An 18,955-nucleotide genomic window follows, 5' to 3' on the forward strand; every position below is an offset into this window, starting at 1 on the left:
CTGCATAGAGTACCTTTGAATCTGCTTGCTGTTGGGATGGGCCCTGTTGGGCACCTGTCACTCCTGCTGTGGTTGGAGAACACAGGCCGCCCATCCCTTCTTTTCTAGGTACTCACTGCTTTGTTTCTATCCAATGTTACACTAACCAGCATCTCACAGGAAGTGATAAGGCTGTATCTTCCTTCACAAGTCCAGGCAGGCAAACACTCATCCCTTTTCAAGTTTATTATGCTAAAAATATATAAAATACACTGAACAGTGGTGCTCTAGACTGCTCCTTTGGTTGACCCCACTGTCACAGACGCTACAACAGATACCTAGTAACCCAGGAGAGATCAAGAAGGAAGAACAAATTCTCAAGATATTTCCACTGGTCTTCTCTGACACATCTAGAAAGTAAACCAGGTTCAGATAGGTGTGTGGGTGGAGATAACCTGCACGGGTCCCGGCACCGAAGACCGCCTTGAGGACAAGCATGTAGCTCCTGGTGCACAGCTGTCACAACGGTGTGAGTATCTGGAAGTCTGGAAGGATGTCAGCGACCTTCCGACGGAGTTGCTCTCGCCGTTCTTCCTTCACTCTTTCTTCTTTTGTAAATTTCACAAACGCCTTCCATGTCCGGAGTGCGACACTGAGGATCTTCCTGTAGGAGAAGGAGGGAGAGGTGGAAATCAATGGCAAATCTGACAGTACACAGTGCTATTAAAAAGAATAGATGGGATGGCTGTGTGGTAAGTTGACATTTGCACAGAGAACCCGGCGCTGACAGTGCAAGCTTTGAGACGCCTCGGTGGATCTGGTCACAGCCTGTATATTGACCATCCGGGACCAGGAATTCTGACGGGCTTGGGCAGACAGCAGTCAAGGTAAAGACACTGACGTGCCTGGATCCGGAAGAGCTCAGGGCACCCAGGCCTTAGCGCTTACATAATTTAAAGCTTGACTGGTGAGCGCATCCCCAACTGTAACAGAAAACATCTGGAATGCAGTTGAGAACGAAGATGTACACACCAAGTGTGGAAAGATGATGGGGGGGTCCCAGGTTGAAATGGAGTGCTGTCTTGGGGAAGCATGCCTGCCTTTTCAGGACTGACCATGCCTACACCAGCTGTGCACTGGGGATGCTGAGGTGAGGTCTGATAGTCTCTGCCCTGTTAGGCAGAGGCAGTGCTGAGGGAAGGGGGGGGGGCAGAGAAGCTCAGACGCTGTCCAGTCTCAGGGTGAGGAACGTCTGAGGTGCTGAAAGGCAGCGAACTGAATCGGCTATTCCTGAAGAGAGCAGGCCTTGCGGAAAGGTGGGGAGTCACACAGTTACAAACTGGAACACAAGCACTGGGTTGCTGAGGCTGTTTGTAAAACTAGACGCAGTGATGATACTTGTTCTGGCCTCTTAGCCAGCTAACGATGCCCCAGAATGCACCTCAGTCATTAATTTATGGCTGTTGGTTGGTTGATGTTTTGGATAATGTTGGCTTCTGTTGGTGAAAACATTACTTTAAAAACCTAAGAAGGTCCCAATGAGCAGAACCGCTTCACTGCGTTTAATTCCTCTCCACTCAGCCCACCACTGAGAGCTTCCTGTGGTCGTCTCTAGGGCCCACCCCAGGCTTGACTTGACCCCCCCCCCCCCCCCCCCCCCCCGCTGTAATACAGATCCTCTATCCTAACTATACTCCGGGCTTTCTGACTCTTCCACATTGGCTCCTCTTACTCTACCCTCCTGAAGTCTCCGCTTGCTCTAGGGCAATAAACAGAGCAAAGAAATGGACAGACACACCGAGGCAGGCTCCTGGTCCGTGGGGGACGTCTGAGCAGAGCTGAACGACGTGAAAGATGAGACTGTTTGCCCTTAAGCCGATGTGGACTTGCTGCCTCTTAGGGGCAGAATAGGAGGCCAGTGGGGCAGGAACAGAGGAGCCAGGAACAAGGAACAGAGTGGGAAAGAGACACAGTCACATCAGTGCTTCTGCACCAAGAGGGGGACTTCACTTCTTGAGGATTGCGTAGTTTTCCCATACTGACTTCAGAGCCTGAAAGGGAACGCTGTCCTGCTGTCACAGCTTCCAAATGACAGCGAGGAAGGAAAATGGGAAGGGAGACGTGTCAAGAGCGGGATGATTTAAGCAGGAAACCCCTGTGCAGAGTCCAGTGAGCTGCCTGCTGTGTGTTATTTGTACATGGGGGTGCAGGCTGTTCCCCTGTTAGAAAATGAAATCATGATATTACTCCCCCAGGGTCATTACAGTCACCATAAGACATGGTCTGTGCTAAAACCCCAAATGAACCCCCAGGCTGAGGAAGACGGACAACTGAGGCAGATAAAAAGAGGCTGGATGCACATTCACAGCAGCATCAAACTGAGCACACCCAGCAGCTGTGACTGGGCTGAGCAGTGCATCAGTCCACTACTGTTTCCTTGTTCGGGCTCCACAACAGCCCAGAGGGAAATTCTGTTCTCACTCATTTTCAAGATGTTTTAAATTCTACAGGCCTTATCGTTTATTACATTTGTTTGTTTATCGTGCATTGTGGGTATGTGTGTACGTGGTATGCACATACCACATGGGGTCATCAGTCTCGGTGGCAGGCACCATTACTCACTAGGCCATCTTGCTGACCCTTTAACAGAAGATTCAAAAGGTTATGAATCCAGAGTCACATGACCCTGAATCCTAGCCTTCCTCTAAAGCGGATACACTTATTCAAAGGTAAGTCCCCTGAATACTACTGTCACTGTATAGTCATATTTATTTAGACCAAATTATAACACACGTGTTAGTCCATTCCCAGCCCACTGATTCCAATACATTCTAATATACTCAGAACAGACAGGTTTTGCTAGGAGTGGGTGTCCTGGTATACCAAGATGTGCAAGAGATGTGCACACACACAGTGAAAATACAGCATCCCAAAATGAGTGTGAGCCAGGGAGGAGAGGGCAACTCCACACCTCACAAGCCTCCATGTCTCAGAGGGATCGCTCTAAGTGCCCACTACACGAACTGTGCTTCTCAGGAATGACACTTGACCATCAAAGAGAGCTTCCTGGCTACTCTCAGAACATTTCTGTACAAATGCTTAGGGAAGTTCTAGTGAGAGAACACATATATACTCGTTTTCATTTGTGTGGATTACGTTATTTCTCAACAAATAAGACCTAATTGTATTTTAAACATTAGCTAATAATACAACATCTATGCACAGAATTCAAAACAAGGAAAAGCTACACTGTAGTGTTGAAGGCGACATGCTTAGGAGGGGAGCAAGGAAGTGTTCACTGTACAAGTCAGATTCATTTAGTGGTAGGAGGGACTTGTGATTAGGAAGGGCCTGTGCGACAATGATGTTCCACCTTGACCTCAGTTGTGGTGACATGGGTGTCTAATAATTACTGTCTTTGTATGGTTTACACACTTTAAAATTTTGTGCTATGTTTCACACAATGTTTAAAAAGGCAAAACAAAAGTGAAGCTCTGTGCTAAGGGTACTTGTTGCTCTTGCAGAAGACCTGTTTTGGTTTCTAGCACCCACATGGTGCCTCGCAACCACTTCTAACTGCAGTTCCAGGGGATCCTATGCCATCTTCTGACCTCTGTGGACACCAGGCATGCATGTGGTACACATGCATTTGCACAGGCTCGCTCTCTCACACACATTAAGACAATGAAACTGTGTGACTAATAAGGAACACATTTGCTTTTATGTCCCATTTGCTCACATTTGGTCCCTGGCAGCCCTAGGTGGATAGCACAGGCCTCCTCCTCATCTGAAAGTTGATTCCCGTGCTGCTCTCAGCCGTGTGAATCGGGAGAGCCCAGCTCTCCTAGCCTACACCTCATGTTCTCACAGAGCAGCAGTGAGTATGTTACAGACAGCTGGGGCATCAGTGAGCTTGAGAGCACCAGGCCTTACCTGTCACAATGTTCTGCTGCAGTCTCAAGTTTTCCCTGGGATTCGATCTTCAGATCCCTGACCATGCTAAACCATGCTCTGAAAACCTTCTTCTGCAGTACGTGGACATAGAGTTTTCTTACTTCTTTCTCCAGATCATTGACATACTAGTGAGTGAAGACACAAGGAAAAATGAGACAAATAGTAAACAATAGAGTGAAAAAACAAAACAAAAAACAAATGAGAGAGAACCAAAACAGAACATACACAGCGAAGTAATAAAGGATGCCAAAGGCTGGGAGAGAACAAGGCAGCCAGGGTAATATCTTCTGCAGTGTGCTATAACAGTAACAGCAATTCAGGAGCACAAACAGGTGTAAGATTGACAGGGGAGGTTTCCAAAATCAACCTAAGTACTGTGTGACAAAAAAACCAAGGACTATAAAAAACAACAGTCGAAGTAAGGATTCATTATAATATAAACACATACGCTTTCTGGGAAAAGTGACATGTGCTTGGGAGTCTACACTAACCAAAGTTGATAACATTCCAAAGGGAGGAACTGGATTCATGGCTCTATGTTTTGAAAAACAAAAGTGAGTATAGCATTATGAAGGCCATTTAGTTTTTTACGGGGAGTTGAGCAGGGAGATGGGTTATTTAGTTTTGGTTTTCTGAGGCAAGGTCTCACTATATATGATAGACTAGCCTTGAATTCATGGCAGTCTTCCTGCCTCAGCTTCCCAAGTGCTGGGATCACAGGCATATGTCAGCACACGAGGCTCAAGGAGACGCATTTCAAGTCCCTTCCCTGTGGCCTTACCTGGAGCCAGCTTCCGATGACTCTCCTACACAACAGTTGGGAATACAACTGATCAGCCTGGGCTGTCCTTGTAGCCAGAGCTTCCTGGCTGTACTGGAACCAACTGAGCAGGCATTTTCTTTGTAGTGCCAAAGAGTAATGTTCTTCTGCTACCTGGAAACATTTTTAATGAAAAGAGGAATTTATTCCTTAAATTTTAAATCCCTTAAGGGAACATACATAACTAGGGAAATAGTACTATATAGCAGGTTTAGTAGTTCCTGGACAAGAATCATCTTGAGTTGCCTATAGTCTATGTCCTAAGAGACTGTGGCTGTTGGCCTTGTTCTGTGGAGGCCACAGATTGACATCATGCATGCTTGTTCAGTCCTGACTCGCTGGAGGCTGCAGACACTGGCGGGCTGTGGAAATGGAATGAGCACTTTCCACGACATCACTTCATGTCCGCTAACCTCTGGACTGGGTGGCTGGCAGTGCTCTTAGTTTGCTCTCCTGGAACTTGGACAGCAAGTCCATAACAGATGGCTCTTTATTATGTCCTTAACCACTGTCTAATTGAGGAAATGCCGATACTTTCAATTAGTTTTGTAGAATGAACTGTCACCAGGATTGAAATTTAGACATTATCAATAAACCACAAAACCATTGATTCAAAAATAACATGATGAATATTTTAATGTCTTACCAATTTAAGTGGCTGAGAGTATTATCCCAAATAAATACAAGTCAGCTTTTATGTATGAAAAAGAGACTGTTATGTTCCTGTGACAGGAGAAAAGACCCTTCTCTTTGCAGACCTCTCTAGACAGTGACACCTTTCCCTAGGTCTCATCTAGCCACCTGCACTGTGAACAAGTTTATTCAAGCAGATCTCCTGGAAATGGTATTTACTGGCCATCAGGGCCATCACGGGATTTCTGTGACACACCCAAACCTAGCAGCCAAAGGCAGAATAACGCTGCATCTGTTTTGAACATCTTGGTCATTGACTTGAACGCCCCGTTCTATGTCCTGGGTAAGTTTATTCAGGAATTGGAGACATTTCATTGGTGTTAGATTTCAAGGACCCCTGTGGCAGAGTGAGATTGCCGTACTTAAAAACAGCATTATGTACTCTTTGCAATGTGATTTCGCAGCACCTCCCGATGGAGTAAATGGAGCCTCATCCCTTCTGAGTGACCTTGAGCCTGGCCTTATGACTGCTCTGTTCAATGAACTACTAGTGGGCAGTGTTAGGTAGCTACTTAGATTAGCAGCCTGGAGGTCACCTCATAATGCGCAGCTTATAAAACCATAGCCTAGAGCTATGAGGCTGATTATCACTCAAAAGAATGAGGTCTGAATATACCTTCCACCCTGGGAAGAGACATGACATCCCAAATGCCCAGAATGTCACTAATAAGGTTGTCTATTATTTTCATTATTTGTCTATGTATGTGGGTGCCCACAGATGTCAGAAGGAGGTGTTCGATTCCTTGGAGGCTGAAAAATCAACCAGTTGAGAGCACCCAAGGGTGCTGGCAAATGAACTCTAGATCTCTGCAAGAGCAGCCAGCACCCAACCAGGGAACCCCCTCTCCAGCCTGACAGCTGTCTTCTCAACCTCCAAGATTACTCTCTATTTGGAGGCTGTCTAATGAAGAACAAAGACACATCACTGCCTTTTGAAGCTGAGTCATACAACTGGGTGAGTCACTCACTCAACTGGACAGACCAAGTCCCTCAGGAGAAGCTGCTTTTTCTAGATACTTTAGAAATAGAATACCTGCCTTAAAATGTGAAGTGGAACGATATGGTCTCTTGGTCATTGTACACTCCTACCCCTTGGGGGTGTCCTCCATTTATTCTGCAATCAACTTTACCCATGTTCCTACAGTACACTCTTTTCTGATAGAGATCACAAGGACTTTGGAGAGAAGGACTGTAGAGCAAGGTCCTGGTGATGGACACCAGAGGTTCACAACAGGGCGTGGTCCATCTGCTGGTTAATTGCTAGGTGGAAGGCACAACCTGAGTAGCTCTGGATCCTGTATTTAGGGTTGGGGAGAGACTGGAACCAAAGCTATAGCTGGCCTGCAGACTTCTGAGAAATGGGAATCAGTTGTAATGCACTGAGATTTTGGGGTTATCTATGGACTTTATCATAGCAGAGATCCAGCCACCCTTCTTACTTTCTCTCTGTTGTAAACCATGCCAAAATTGAGTCACCTCTAGTCTCCTGTAGCGTGATCTGTAATAAAGCCATTCTAGTTTCCAGAACCCGTTAAATTACAAGTATTTAGATAACCAAATCTAAACTCTTATTCAAAACAGAGAAGTATACATACTCAAGCCAGTTCTCTTTCTGGCTTTTAAAAGCACCAAATTCCCTGCACCCTAACACCTGACTTTCATGGTGCTCATGCTCTCTGTGAAAGGCCTACTTTCTAATTTGGGGTTTGCTATCATGATGGCGAGCACCAAATTCCCTGCACCCTAACACCTGACTTTCATGGTGTTCATGCTCTCTGTGACAAGCCTATTTTCTAACTTGGGGTTTGCTATTATGATGGTGTACCTCAATGTTTTGCTTGCTTTGCATTCTCAGTCTCTTCCAGGGCTCCAGGCCTCTTTTCCTTAGCAAGACCTTTTCATAATGATCTTTAGCTACTGCTTCCAACTCTTGATTTCTCTTAATTCTCTTCTGTTTCTCTAGTTCTTTCTGGGGGAAAAAAATTCCATGATTAAAAACAAACCTTAGAACTTCATTTAAACAAAAAGTCAATGAATTTACCATGTAACCACTAGATAGTGTGCCAATTATAATGAACTCTGGAATATATATAAATATATATATATCCACATATATATTTAAAGGATTTGCTAAAAGGGTCAGGAAAGGTGGTCATGAGCTCTACATCAATCTGAGCTATGTATTCTTAGGTTTATTCAGTATTATTCATAGAAATGAGCTCCACTCCCCTCATAACTAAAAAGTCAAAACATCTACTCAAGAAAGAAATCAGGAAGTTTTTCTTATTATTACAGAAAATCCAGCAATGCAAACCTCCACTAGAGTTACGATGTAGAGCCTTGTATATAAATAATGATGGTCAGTCAAATGACAACCCCATTGAAAGTCTTAGAAGAATATTCTTACCACTGAGTTGTTTCTCTTTCCTAAGTCAACAGTAAGTCCAGAGACAAGCTAAAAGTATTTATCATCATCACGCAGCCCTCTGTCCTGAGCAGAAAGATTAACTACCCCTGTGGTTCCCTGAGAAAAAAGACACCTTGTGCTTTTCACAGAAGGCATACACTTGTGAGTGGTGTGCCTGAGAAAGATGACAGAAATGTAACAGCCTACCCTACAAATACCATTATGTATTTATTGTGTCTTCTAGTAAAAACAGCCTGTAATAAAGGTGGGAGAGAAAAGTCTGCTGAACTAGAGTGAGTACAGCAAAGCACTGCTTCAAAAGCAGACTGCAGGCTGCCCTCAGTGCTTACTTGTCGGGCAGAAATACAACACTCAAGTTCTTTTTTCATTCTCTCATTTCGTGTCAGGAAAAGGACAGTGGTGAAATGGTTGATTCAACAAGCTACTTTGTGTGCCTGAGCCTTCTGCAAGAAGAAGAGGGGAGAGGGGAAGGGAGGGAAAGAGAGAAAGAAACAGAATCAGAATATTTCAAACAGGAAAGGGAGAGCGTCCTCATCTTCCAATTCAATTACCTAGCTGCAAGTTCCTGAAAATGAATTGTCCACACTCTTTAGGAAATTACATCAAAATTACCTTTATAATCTTTATTTCAGACACTCAAGATCCTTCTTGAATGGGAGGCAGATATAAAACCTGTAGACAAGCATTTCTTCACGAGTAGTAAAAGGAGGGTGAAGAATAAATGGGGAAACAGAAATCGGTTGTTTCCATATGCAGGGAATTTCCCTGCATCAATGGAGGCTTGCAGACAGACATCAGAGCCTGATTTCCACCCTTTGGAGGAGCCTCTGGGCTCAGGCTAAAGAACCTGCTTGGACGTACTGCTTTGTATAGGAAGTGAATGGCAGCTGAGCTGTATCTACTCTGCTGAGACACTGACATGGTATGATTTTGTTTTGAGAAAGCATTTATATTAGGAATCTACACAGTGGGGTTTTAAAGAGCACATAGTTCCCTCAGGTTACAAAGCAACATTAAATAAGAGTTTCTCTCTGATTTAAATTATATTTTGCATAATTACCAATGATGTACAAAACTAGTATCTTATCTAAATGTTCATCTGTATCAGCCCCTTTGTCTTGAGGGAAAGGTCAAGGATTACAAGTATGTTAAGGGGAGTACAGGGCACTCAACACTGTTCTAACACTAATTTCTTCATGTTGGATCACGGAAATCAAAATAGAAACATTCTGGTATATGCCAATTGAAAACAAATAAAAGCAAATAAAACCAAAATACAACCACCAACAAAAAGTCCCTTTGATCCATGGGATTTCATTGTATACTCTATTCCTCACCTAGTCTCAACCCACTGGAAAGTGGCACCTTCCCTAAGTCGCCACAGAAAGCACTCTCGTCCAGGTCATGAATGATGCCAATGTTTCCAAGTCAAAGAGCCACTTGTCTCCTTCAGAACTGAGCTCAGTCATACTGCACTGGGACACCAGCCCTCCTCCCCTAACGCAAACACTTCTCTCACTGTTCTGATTGTAAGTTCTCCTGGATCCTCTGGGAAAATATTCATGCATCCTAGGCTGTGGCCCCGAACTCTCATCTCTGTCCAGACAACCCCCTGCCAGGTTGAGTCTAGTCACTTCCAGAGCATTAAAAACATTGACATATTTGAAATTTCAAGGTTCCGTATTTCCAGCTTGATGTGCAAACTTCTCTATCCAGCTGTGTGGGCCCCTAACAGGTCTCTGACAGGTCTATGTGTGTCTTGTGGGGCCTCCTCTGTATCCAGCAGCTCAAATGTCATCTGCTCAGAACAGTTCTCCCATCTTGTTTCCCGCATTATTCTCCCCTGCCCACCTCTTTAGATGTTGGCCCATTACCTCTTTTCCAAACTGGCACAGGAGATTTCTAAAGGCAGGGATGATGTCTGTCCTTACTGCTCTGTTTTAACACCCACAGCAAAGACTAGCACATAAGCAAATATTTCACAGGTATTTACCCAATGAGCGAGTGTGTTTCCTAAACACAGAAGACTTCATTTTCTCTGATAAAATTACGTTTTTCAATAACAGATGTCAATTTCCCAGTAGTTGAAAGCGTATTTATAAGCTGGGAGTGGTGGTACCCATCTTTAATTCCAGCACTTGGGAGGCAGAGGCAGGTGGATCTCTGAGTTCAAGGCCAGCCTGGTCTACAAAGCAGGCTCCAAAGTGGCCATCAACTCCCACCCTGAAAAAAAAAAAAGCATATTTATATAACCATTAAAAAAGCTTGATAAATGGTATTACAAAATATGCATCTGACAAAAAACAACGGGACTCTAAGAGAAGGTTTTTATTTCTAGGTCATGTTGTAAGACCCATGAATGGCACTCTTACTGTCTTATTTGACATAGCTTCCCATGAGGGCCACAGAAACAGGAAGCTGCAGCCATGCCCAACACTTATACCCCTTCCTCCTGAATACAGATGGCCACTTTATCACGGTCTTTTCCTGAAGACTTCCTTTGTCCTAAAACTTAGCATTGCATGTTGTCTTAATTGGTCTTTTGTCAGCTTGACACTATGTCCTTAGGCAAGTCACTGGGACACTGTCTTAATCAGACGTGGGAGGGCCCAGCTGGCTGTGGGAAGTGCCACCCCTGGACAAGTGGGCCTAGGTGGTCTATAAGGAAGCAGGCTGAGCAAGCCATGGGGAGCAGCCAGTAAGCAGCACCCCTCCATCATCTCTGCGTCAGCTCCTGCCTTGGCTTCCCTAGTAATGGTCCGTAACCCTGAGCCAAACCACTTCTTCCCCAAGCTGCTTTTGGTCATGGTCTTTTATCATAGCAATAGACCACCAAACTAAGGCACACGTCCTTCCCCACACACAACTGGGCTCATCTTATATTCGGTATGCAGAGAAATATATGTGACTGTCCCTGAGACAATCTGTCATAGCAATAGACAACCAAACTAAGGCACATGTCCTCCCCCCCCCCCCCCCCACAACTGGGCTCATCTTATATTCGGTATGCAGAGAACTATATGTGACTGTCCCTGAGACAATCTGTCATAGCAATAGTAGGGTTACTCATCTATCTAATTTGAAAATATGGTACCTCTACTGGACAGTCTGCTGATAAATTCAAAGAGAAAAAAAAAAACCTGCCAACTAGAAGTTAAACTAGATTTCCCTCAAAGATGCTAGCCACATGCAACTGACAGAGAAGTCACAGCAGGCACTGGTTCAGGAGTGCCACCAAGTTTTTGTTGTCCATAGGAATAACATTACCATGGCCTCGGAGGCTGCGTATTTGGGTCAGCTATATGAAGTCTACAAGGAAGCCAGGAGCTGCTTATACAGAATATGATGCCTCAAAAGCATTAAGAGCATGTGGCAAACAGAGTGGGCGAGCACACTGTGCACAGCACGCTCACACAGAAGGAAAGGAGACATCTGACACACACACTCTGGAGCTGCAATCACTCTCAAGGAAGGCTCAGTCACAGCCAGTCTGCAGATGCACTGATCTCCAGTGTAGGTGCTTACAGACTGAATGGAAGTCAGTCTACATGAAAAGGCTTTGTGTCTGTTGCTATGGGCTGGCATTTCTAAAAGGGAAAGGTTTGGGCTCGGTAGAGTGAGATAAAACACTCTCCTGGCCAGTAATAGTTTTTTCAATCATTTTTGGTCTGTTCAAGCATTTTGTTTCCAACAAGAAGAAAGCCGGACAGAGAACAGAACTAATGTCTTTTTTTGTGAATTGATCTGAGGCATGTAATCATCCCCCAAACTGGAGAGATGGGCACTATTAGGAGGCATTGAAGCATCTGTTTACCTGAGAATGCAGAAAGTACCAGATACTGAATTGCAAAGTAGAAATTTTGGTGAAGTGCTTGGTGTGGGGGTGTGGGTGTGGGGGGGAGGTGAAAGTATACTACTGTGAGAAGGAAGGGTAAGGCTCGTGAGAGTGGTCCCACTCTTCTGCAAACTTTTCCCCTATGGACCCCAAATGTTTTCACAAAGATGATAACGACACAAGCAGAGGTTTCTTGAACAGTCTGGCTGGGGGAGAGGAGAGAAGAGAGGAGCAACAGCCCAAAATCTGCCAGAGCATTCTTGTTTTGTTTTTTTTAAACTTTATTTACTTTTATTTTGGTACTTTGCCTGCATGTATGTCTGTGAGGGTGTTGGATCCCCTGGAACTGGAGTTACAGACAGTTGTGAGCAGCCATGTGGGTGCTGGGAATTGAACCCAGGTCCTCTGGAAGAACAGTCAGTGCTTTTAACTGCTGAGCCATCTCTCCAGCCCAGCCCAGAGAATGAAAGCTCTCTCTTCAGGTACCACCTGAGAACCGTGGGGGAAGCCCACACTGTGGCTCGGGAGGGCATTTTGGGAAGTCTGTCAGATGTGATGCCTCCCCACCAACCAACTGCCACAGGGAAAGGCTTGCAGTCACAGAGCAAGGAGGGAAGTGAGGAGAAAACAGGTCCAGCCTCTACAGCAGGAACAGAAACTCCAGAGCAGAGCTGGGCGGCCTGGGACGGAAATGTAACCAGAGCAGGGACTGCTTCCCTTCACACACACACACACACACACACACACACACACACACACACACAGCTCATCACCTACTTACAAACAGTGTTACAAAACCGGAGGAACCGGAAAGGACATGGCCTCTGCGGAGCAGCACAAAGTGAAGACCCAAAGCCAAAGTCACTAAAAAAGTGAAGCCTCTGGTGTCCATAGCAACAACAAAAGCCAATGGTAGTAACCACAGCAACAATAAACATCAAACAAAGCCCAATTCCTGCCTAGATTAACACAAATCTTCATACTAAAGTCCTACACACTTCAATTTCTATTGCTCTAAGCAAATGTCTGGCTTTCAATGACAATATATATGATATACCAAAAGATAAGGATAATTTACGGAAAGATAAAACAACCATCAGAACAAGACACAGATATGACAAAGATGATGAAACTATTTTAAATATTTTAAACAATGTATAACAATGTTAGACACTCCAGCGGGAAAGGTGGACATCATCCAATGCCAGGTAGGTAAATGCAGTAGACGTGAAAACCATAAGGGCCAAAACAAAAGTGCTGGCCGTTAAAAATGAGGTAACAGAAATGGGGAGGGCCTTCAATGTTATCATTACTAGATGAAATAGCTGAAGAAAGAACCAGGCAACTTGAAAATAAGAGTAAGGAAGTCATAGTAACTGCAAAGTAACAAGAGAGTGAAAAACTGGTGCAGCTGAGAAACCTAACTCTTGCATGATTGGGAACCTGGAAGGAGAATGAAAAGAGGAGGCAGCTGAAATATTTGAAGAACAATGGGTATAAGTAGTTCTAAATTTTGTGATAAAACACAAAACTATATATCGAAGAAGCTTAAGACCACTAAGCAAGGCAAGCAACCTAACAAACAAACCATATCTAGATAAGTCATACTCATGAGGGGGACAACGAGACAGTCGTGAAGACAGGCCAACTGTTACAGACTGAAGTCCTTATGTTGAAACCCTAACTCGGATGTGTCATAAATGACCGATGTAAGAAGCAGTGAAGAGTAGACAACCTCGTCAGATATTCCAGAGAGCTCTCGGCTCTCTCCCTCCTCGTGAACCTGTACCAAAGCAAAGGTCCTGTAAGGACACGAGGGACTGAGGCTGTTGAAAGGAAGGAAGCAGGTTAGGTTCCTAGTCCTTCCTAACGCTGAAGGACTCTGCTGCCAGAGGCCCGGCCCCACAGAACTGCTACAGTTCATAAATATATGACACAGACTAAGAATTTAGATCTGTACAAAGAAATAAAGAACACTAGAAATTGAAGGCAAAATCCAATAATCCTATCATTAATACCACTAAAAGACAAGTGTGTAAGTCAGTTCAGAAAGGCACTGACTACAGCCTGATACAAACAAAATACAATACATATGATGGAGTAACCTGATGGGAGAGAGGAAATGAAATCTAAGAATGGAAGGCTCTCAGATGATCTGGGAAGTCTGTGATTTGAAGGTGGATGGACATTAGTAAACACGAGACAACACTAAAAATATTCTTAAAAGGAAAACAAATAGTAGAGGAGATTAGGTAGGATCATAAACATGCTTATTAAAGTCAGAGAAGAGAGAAATGGAGGACAAGTACCACAGATCGGGGACAGCATATTTTAATTCAACTATGTCAATCTCACTTTTATATTAATAGCATAAAAATATGAAAAACGTTTGCTAGAAGAGATTCCAGATTAGATACTTAGGTTGCTTTCTGTTCTGATAAACACCATGACCAACTTTCTTCCAGAGTGCTGAAGAGGAAAGAATACTTTCAAACTCATTTTGTGAGGCCAGCCTTAGTCTGAACCAAAGCCAAACAAAGATGATACAAGAATAGAAAATATATTCTCGATGAATACCACTTTAAATCCACAATAAAACAGTAACAAACCAAGTTCAAGATCACATTAAAAGTATCATATACAACAAGTAAGTGAAATTTATTCCAGGAATGTAAGGACAGTTCAATCTATACACATCAATAAATGTGATATACCATTTTTTAATAATAATAATAATTCTGTGATTGTCTCAGTAGAAGAAAAACAGACAAAATTCAATATCCATTTATAATATAAATTCTCAGTGAATTGAATATATAAGGAATACTCAAGGATGACAACATATGATGAACCACAGGAAACATATAACATCCAATAGCCTAACAGCTCCCAAATGAATTAATAGATCTGAAACAGATTTTGAGACAGAGTCCAGGCTAACCTTGAACTCATTATAACAAATCATATACATTTGAATTGATGGGAGTTAAGGTTCAAATTGTCAGAGAGGACATTTGCAAGAAAACAAGATGGATGGCTATAATAAACCCTCTGGTCCTGGATTAGAGCTGGAGACATCAGTATGAGTCCACTTTAATTGTATATGAAGGAATGGTTATAATCAGTTGTGTATGCATAGCTTAATATGTTTATATATGTATGTGTATATCATCTACCCCTGCCTTCCAACATTCCAGAATCAGGAATGTCCCAGCAGTGACTTAGTACTCAGTGCCCAGACCTTCTTTTCAGATACCATGTAGAACTAAGGCATCTCCAAAAAATGTCTGATTCTAGGGCTTGGCAGTGAAAATATGAGAAACTCCAGAGAGTAAGGTGTTCAGAAAGCAGAGAAGGATAGGGGCACACCTAACCAGGAGCCAGCCTCAAAGGGCTCCCAAAGCCAGCCAAACCCACAATTTAAACAATAAAGTTAATAACAGTATTTTTCATTGTCCAAAGTACAAAATAAATATACAAGAATCCATAGTTATATAAATGATGACTGAATAAATAAATGAAGGAAGTGGCCAATTTTATGTACAGAGTTCCCAGTATTCACTGTAGATACTCCTCCAGCTAGGGTATGGAGCTGAACTGTTCCTTCTCCCTGCCTTGAGAGAAGACTGGGACTTAACAAATCTCTTTCAGAGGATAAAGTGTGACAAGGGAAAACTAGAAACTACAGTGACGAAACCTGTTAGGCACTGGCTAACTCAAGTCATCAAGTAGACATCAACAGATATGCTTCATCTGGGTCTCATGTACAAGGTTGCCATGCGTTTAAGAGGGACCCAGTGTCACCATAAAAACCCACTAGTGCAGGGTGATTGTCAGAAAAACAGCAACCACAAATGAAGGGACACTTCTAAAATCTTCAGAAAAGTCAGGAGCAATGAGGAAAGACAGAAATGGTCACAGCCCAGAGGGCAGGCACTAAGGGGACATGACAACTGCGGGGATGTGATATTCCAAAGTAAGTCTGGATGTTCTTGGAAAAACAATGTCTGCAGTAATGTGCTCATGTTGACTTCTAATCAATGTTTTACGGTGATACTGGGTAGCACTGCATGAAAAAGACACACAGCACAATACCATCCTCACATTTTTTCTGTAACTCTGTATTAATCCCAAACAAAGATCTATAAAGAACGTCATTGTATATATAAATTAGGCAGCCCTGAAGAACTGTGCATATGCTCATGGTAGAGTCTAAAAAAGAAAAAGACAAAAGTTTACAGATACCTAGACCTACAGGCAGGCGATGGCCAATCTATTAACAGAGAGATGCAGAGAGGAAAAGGCCCAGCGTAGAGATGCTAAGATCCTATAATAGAGAGGAGTTAATTCTGAGTGCTGAGCGCAGATATTTTCTCTCTACTTTGTATTTCTCAAGTTTTCTACAGTGAACAGATATGAGAGACACATTTGTTATACTGTATGTTTTTAAATTTATTTTGTTGCTTTATAGTAGTATGACCTCAAATTGTTCTATGATATGTTACAGGGTGCTTTATAAAAAATGGTCTGTAGTTAGATATGGATGTCGACTTTGGCATACTGTGTCTCTTTTCTGGAGACTCATAACGTCTGGTAGGATGTCAAAAGTTCTGGGGAGTCAACTAATTAAGGAACCTTATTTATCTTAAACAGCATTTTCCAAAACCATTTGACTACCGAATTTACACTTTCTCCAAACTGCTTACTATTTCAGGAGTGACTAGGATGACATGGAATAGAACACATGTTGGGGAAATGTGTTTCAGAATATCTCACCAGTTTTTTAAGGGAAGAAACAGCTGCTTTTAGAGATTTCTTATGTCTATTTAGCAAAGGATGGAAATGCTTTTACTGTCTCCAAAATCTATGTGGATTTTGCCTCATATGACTTCTTGACTCTGTTCTGTGCAGCATCTGACACAGCAAATCCTCCACTACACTTCCTCTAAAAGGTAAGGTCATGACTTCTCAACTAGCATTTAACGACTTGCTTTCCAAGTGACTCTGAAGCATATTTTCTTTTAAGTGTTCGTTCACCACATTTGCTGAGAGCATCCTATGCCCTCGGCACACCCATGGCCAATGCAATACTGAGTAGAGAGAGCCACCAGATCACTAGCAATGGGCCTCAACAGAGAGGCAACTGGCCAAATATGCTACTAAAAAAGACTCTACTAACCATCTTCTTCAGCCTCTTTTCCTCTCGTTTTCTCTCAAGCTGAGCTTCCTTTTCTTCAGCATCCTTCTTCTGGCGTTCTTCCTCTTGGGCCTTTAGCTGAGCCTGAATGAGATTAGAAGACAGAAACCTCAGAAGCCTTCCTCTGAGTGGGAAAGGAGATCTTTTGTGGTGGGGCAGTCAAGTATCTACCAAGTGCCAGTCCTGCTCCTGGACTATGAATGCATTTTATGAAAGGAGGGGAAGCCTCAACCAACATGCCCTGTAACTTAGGGGTCTCTGAAAGGACCTTCTCCTGCCTGGGAAGGAGGCACAGCATATGAATATGGCCACTCTGCTTTCATGCTAAAATTACTATTTTCAGTTCTTACTTTTACTTGTGAAACAGGAAGTCTGATGTGGTAAAATCTAGTTAGCCCACCGCACACAGAATTGTTAATTTTTTTCTTGTAGGTGCAAAATTTGCTTCTGACAGTGGGTCAAACTTTGGAAGTCACTGGGTCAGACATCCATCTACCTACAGTAGACTAATTGTGGTTATCTGTGAACCTCCCAATCTGCTAGCTGTCATTCATTTTTGTAACATTTCTTTTCTGCTCTGCTAATGCTGTTGAGTACAACCTCCCTTATTTTCCTAAAACTGAATTCAAAGGGGTAGGTCAGAAGCCTTTCTGAGTTGTTCTAACTCGACTGTCTCAGGAGGCATGGACAAGCAAGGTTCCAGCCTGTGCAATCTGAACAAGTCACTTTGCTTGCCTCAGTTTGCATTCTGAATTTATTACCAATTTGTCTTCTTCTTGTTTTTTCTTCCTTTCTGCCAAGATCCGCCTACGTTCAGCTCGTTGAATTGCTCTCTCTTCCATGGCTAAAAAATAGTAACATAGTCTCAATATAAAAAAAAATTATGAGGCCCTCTGTAAAATAAATGTCTCCATATTATAGTCATGTTTAGAGTTATCATTAGCGTTTTCTTATAAATTGAATATTTTGACACATGGAGCTTATTTAACTCAACAGGTTAAAGATGTAACATCAGCAATGATGAACAATTTACATGCTCATTATGTTTTTGTTTATATTTCTTTTTTTAAAGTTTTAATTTTAAAAAACTTATTTATTTTAATGTGCATTGGTGTTTTTGCCATGGTTGTCGGGTCCCACTGAAACTGGCATTACATACAGTTGTGAGCTGCCATGTAGGTACTGGGAATTGAACCCAGGTCCTCTGGAAGAGCAGTTGGTGCTCTTAACCTCTGAGCCATCTCTCCAGCCCTGTTTATATTTCTTCATAATATATTTCTATTGGTTTAAATAAGACAATGTTCTTGGACGGTGGACTTTTAGTATATGAAACTCAGAAGTCAGAATTTTAATATACTGTGGATGAGCACAGAAAGATGTAACTACAGCTAACGAGTACTTGAAGAGTAGAGAAATTCCTTCAGTCTCACTTCAAGTGAGGCTACAGATTTTTCTGAAGTCACTGTCCATGTGTCTGTAGAACAACAGACAAAGCTAAAGTTGGGGTCACGGTGACTACATTTCAGTGTAGTTTTAAGACCCAGGCACCCAGATGGGCAGGAAATGGAAGTGAACCAGGCATTTGGAGAACTGGCATCAGAACGAATTTGAGTGTCAGACTCCTGTTCTTGACAGTTTATTAAATATCGATCCAAAAGAAACAAATGTGCAAGATGGTCTGATAATATGACTGTAATCAGTCAGGGCTGGCACAGGAAGGGGGGCATGGGCAGCAGGAGCATCGAGTTCTGCTCACGAAGCCAGCCAATGGTGACTTTCAGTTCCTTGGGCCGAGTTACAGAGAAGAAAATTTCAGTCCAAGTTTTAAGAATTAATAAACAAAAACTCACCAAGCTATTTCTTACGGATATTAAGTGTCTGCTTTGCCACAGAAGATTAGTGGTGGTGGCACAGATGGCAGAGGAGACTGTCCTTAAGGAGGCAGAAATAGACTAGAGGATTAGAGGAAGGAGCGGGGAAGCCGTCTCAGCAGTACGGCTCTTCATCTCTTCTAGATTGAATCATTAAAGTCTACTTGAAAAATAGACC

General features: G+C 43.0%; 1 protein-coding gene and 1 long non-coding RNA gene across 2 annotated transcripts in view; one reads left to right on the plus strand and one right to left on the minus strand.

Annotated features, from left to right (window-relative positions):
* Positions 1-210: 210 nt before the first annotated feature.
* The window catches only part of Ccdc191 (coiled-coil domain containing 191), a 66,204-nt gene continuing 47,459 nt past the window's right edge, over positions 211-18,955 (minus strand). Inside the window, exons 12-17 of the mRNA XM_059277635.1 lie at positions 17,668-17,750; positions 16,889-16,990; positions 7,272-7,415; positions 4,715-4,867; positions 3,913-4,058; positions 211-643 (exon numbers count right to left, since the gene is read on the minus strand). Coding sequence (XP_059133618.1) covers positions 499-643; positions 3,913-4,058; positions 4,715-4,867; positions 7,272-7,415; positions 16,889-16,990; positions 17,668-17,750 — 773 coding nt within the window. The 3' untranslated portion in view covers positions 211-498. The remainder of the gene's footprint in view (positions 644-3,912; positions 4,059-4,714; positions 4,868-7,271; positions 7,416-16,888; positions 16,991-17,667; positions 17,751-18,955) is intronic.
* LOC131922776 (uncharacterized) lies at positions 12,662-16,592 on the plus strand. The gene is made up of 2 exons (XR_009382381.1): positions 12,662-12,917; positions 16,424-16,592. It is a non-coding gene; the product is annotated as an uncharacterized LOC131922776 (long non-coding RNA).

Source organism: Peromyscus eremicus, chromosome 12 (assembly GCF_949786415.1).
Source record: "Peromyscus eremicus chromosome 12, PerEre_H2_v1, whole genome shotgun sequence".
Classification (NCBI taxonomy): domain Eukaryota; kingdom Metazoa; phylum Chordata; class Mammalia; order Rodentia; family Cricetidae; genus Peromyscus; species Peromyscus eremicus.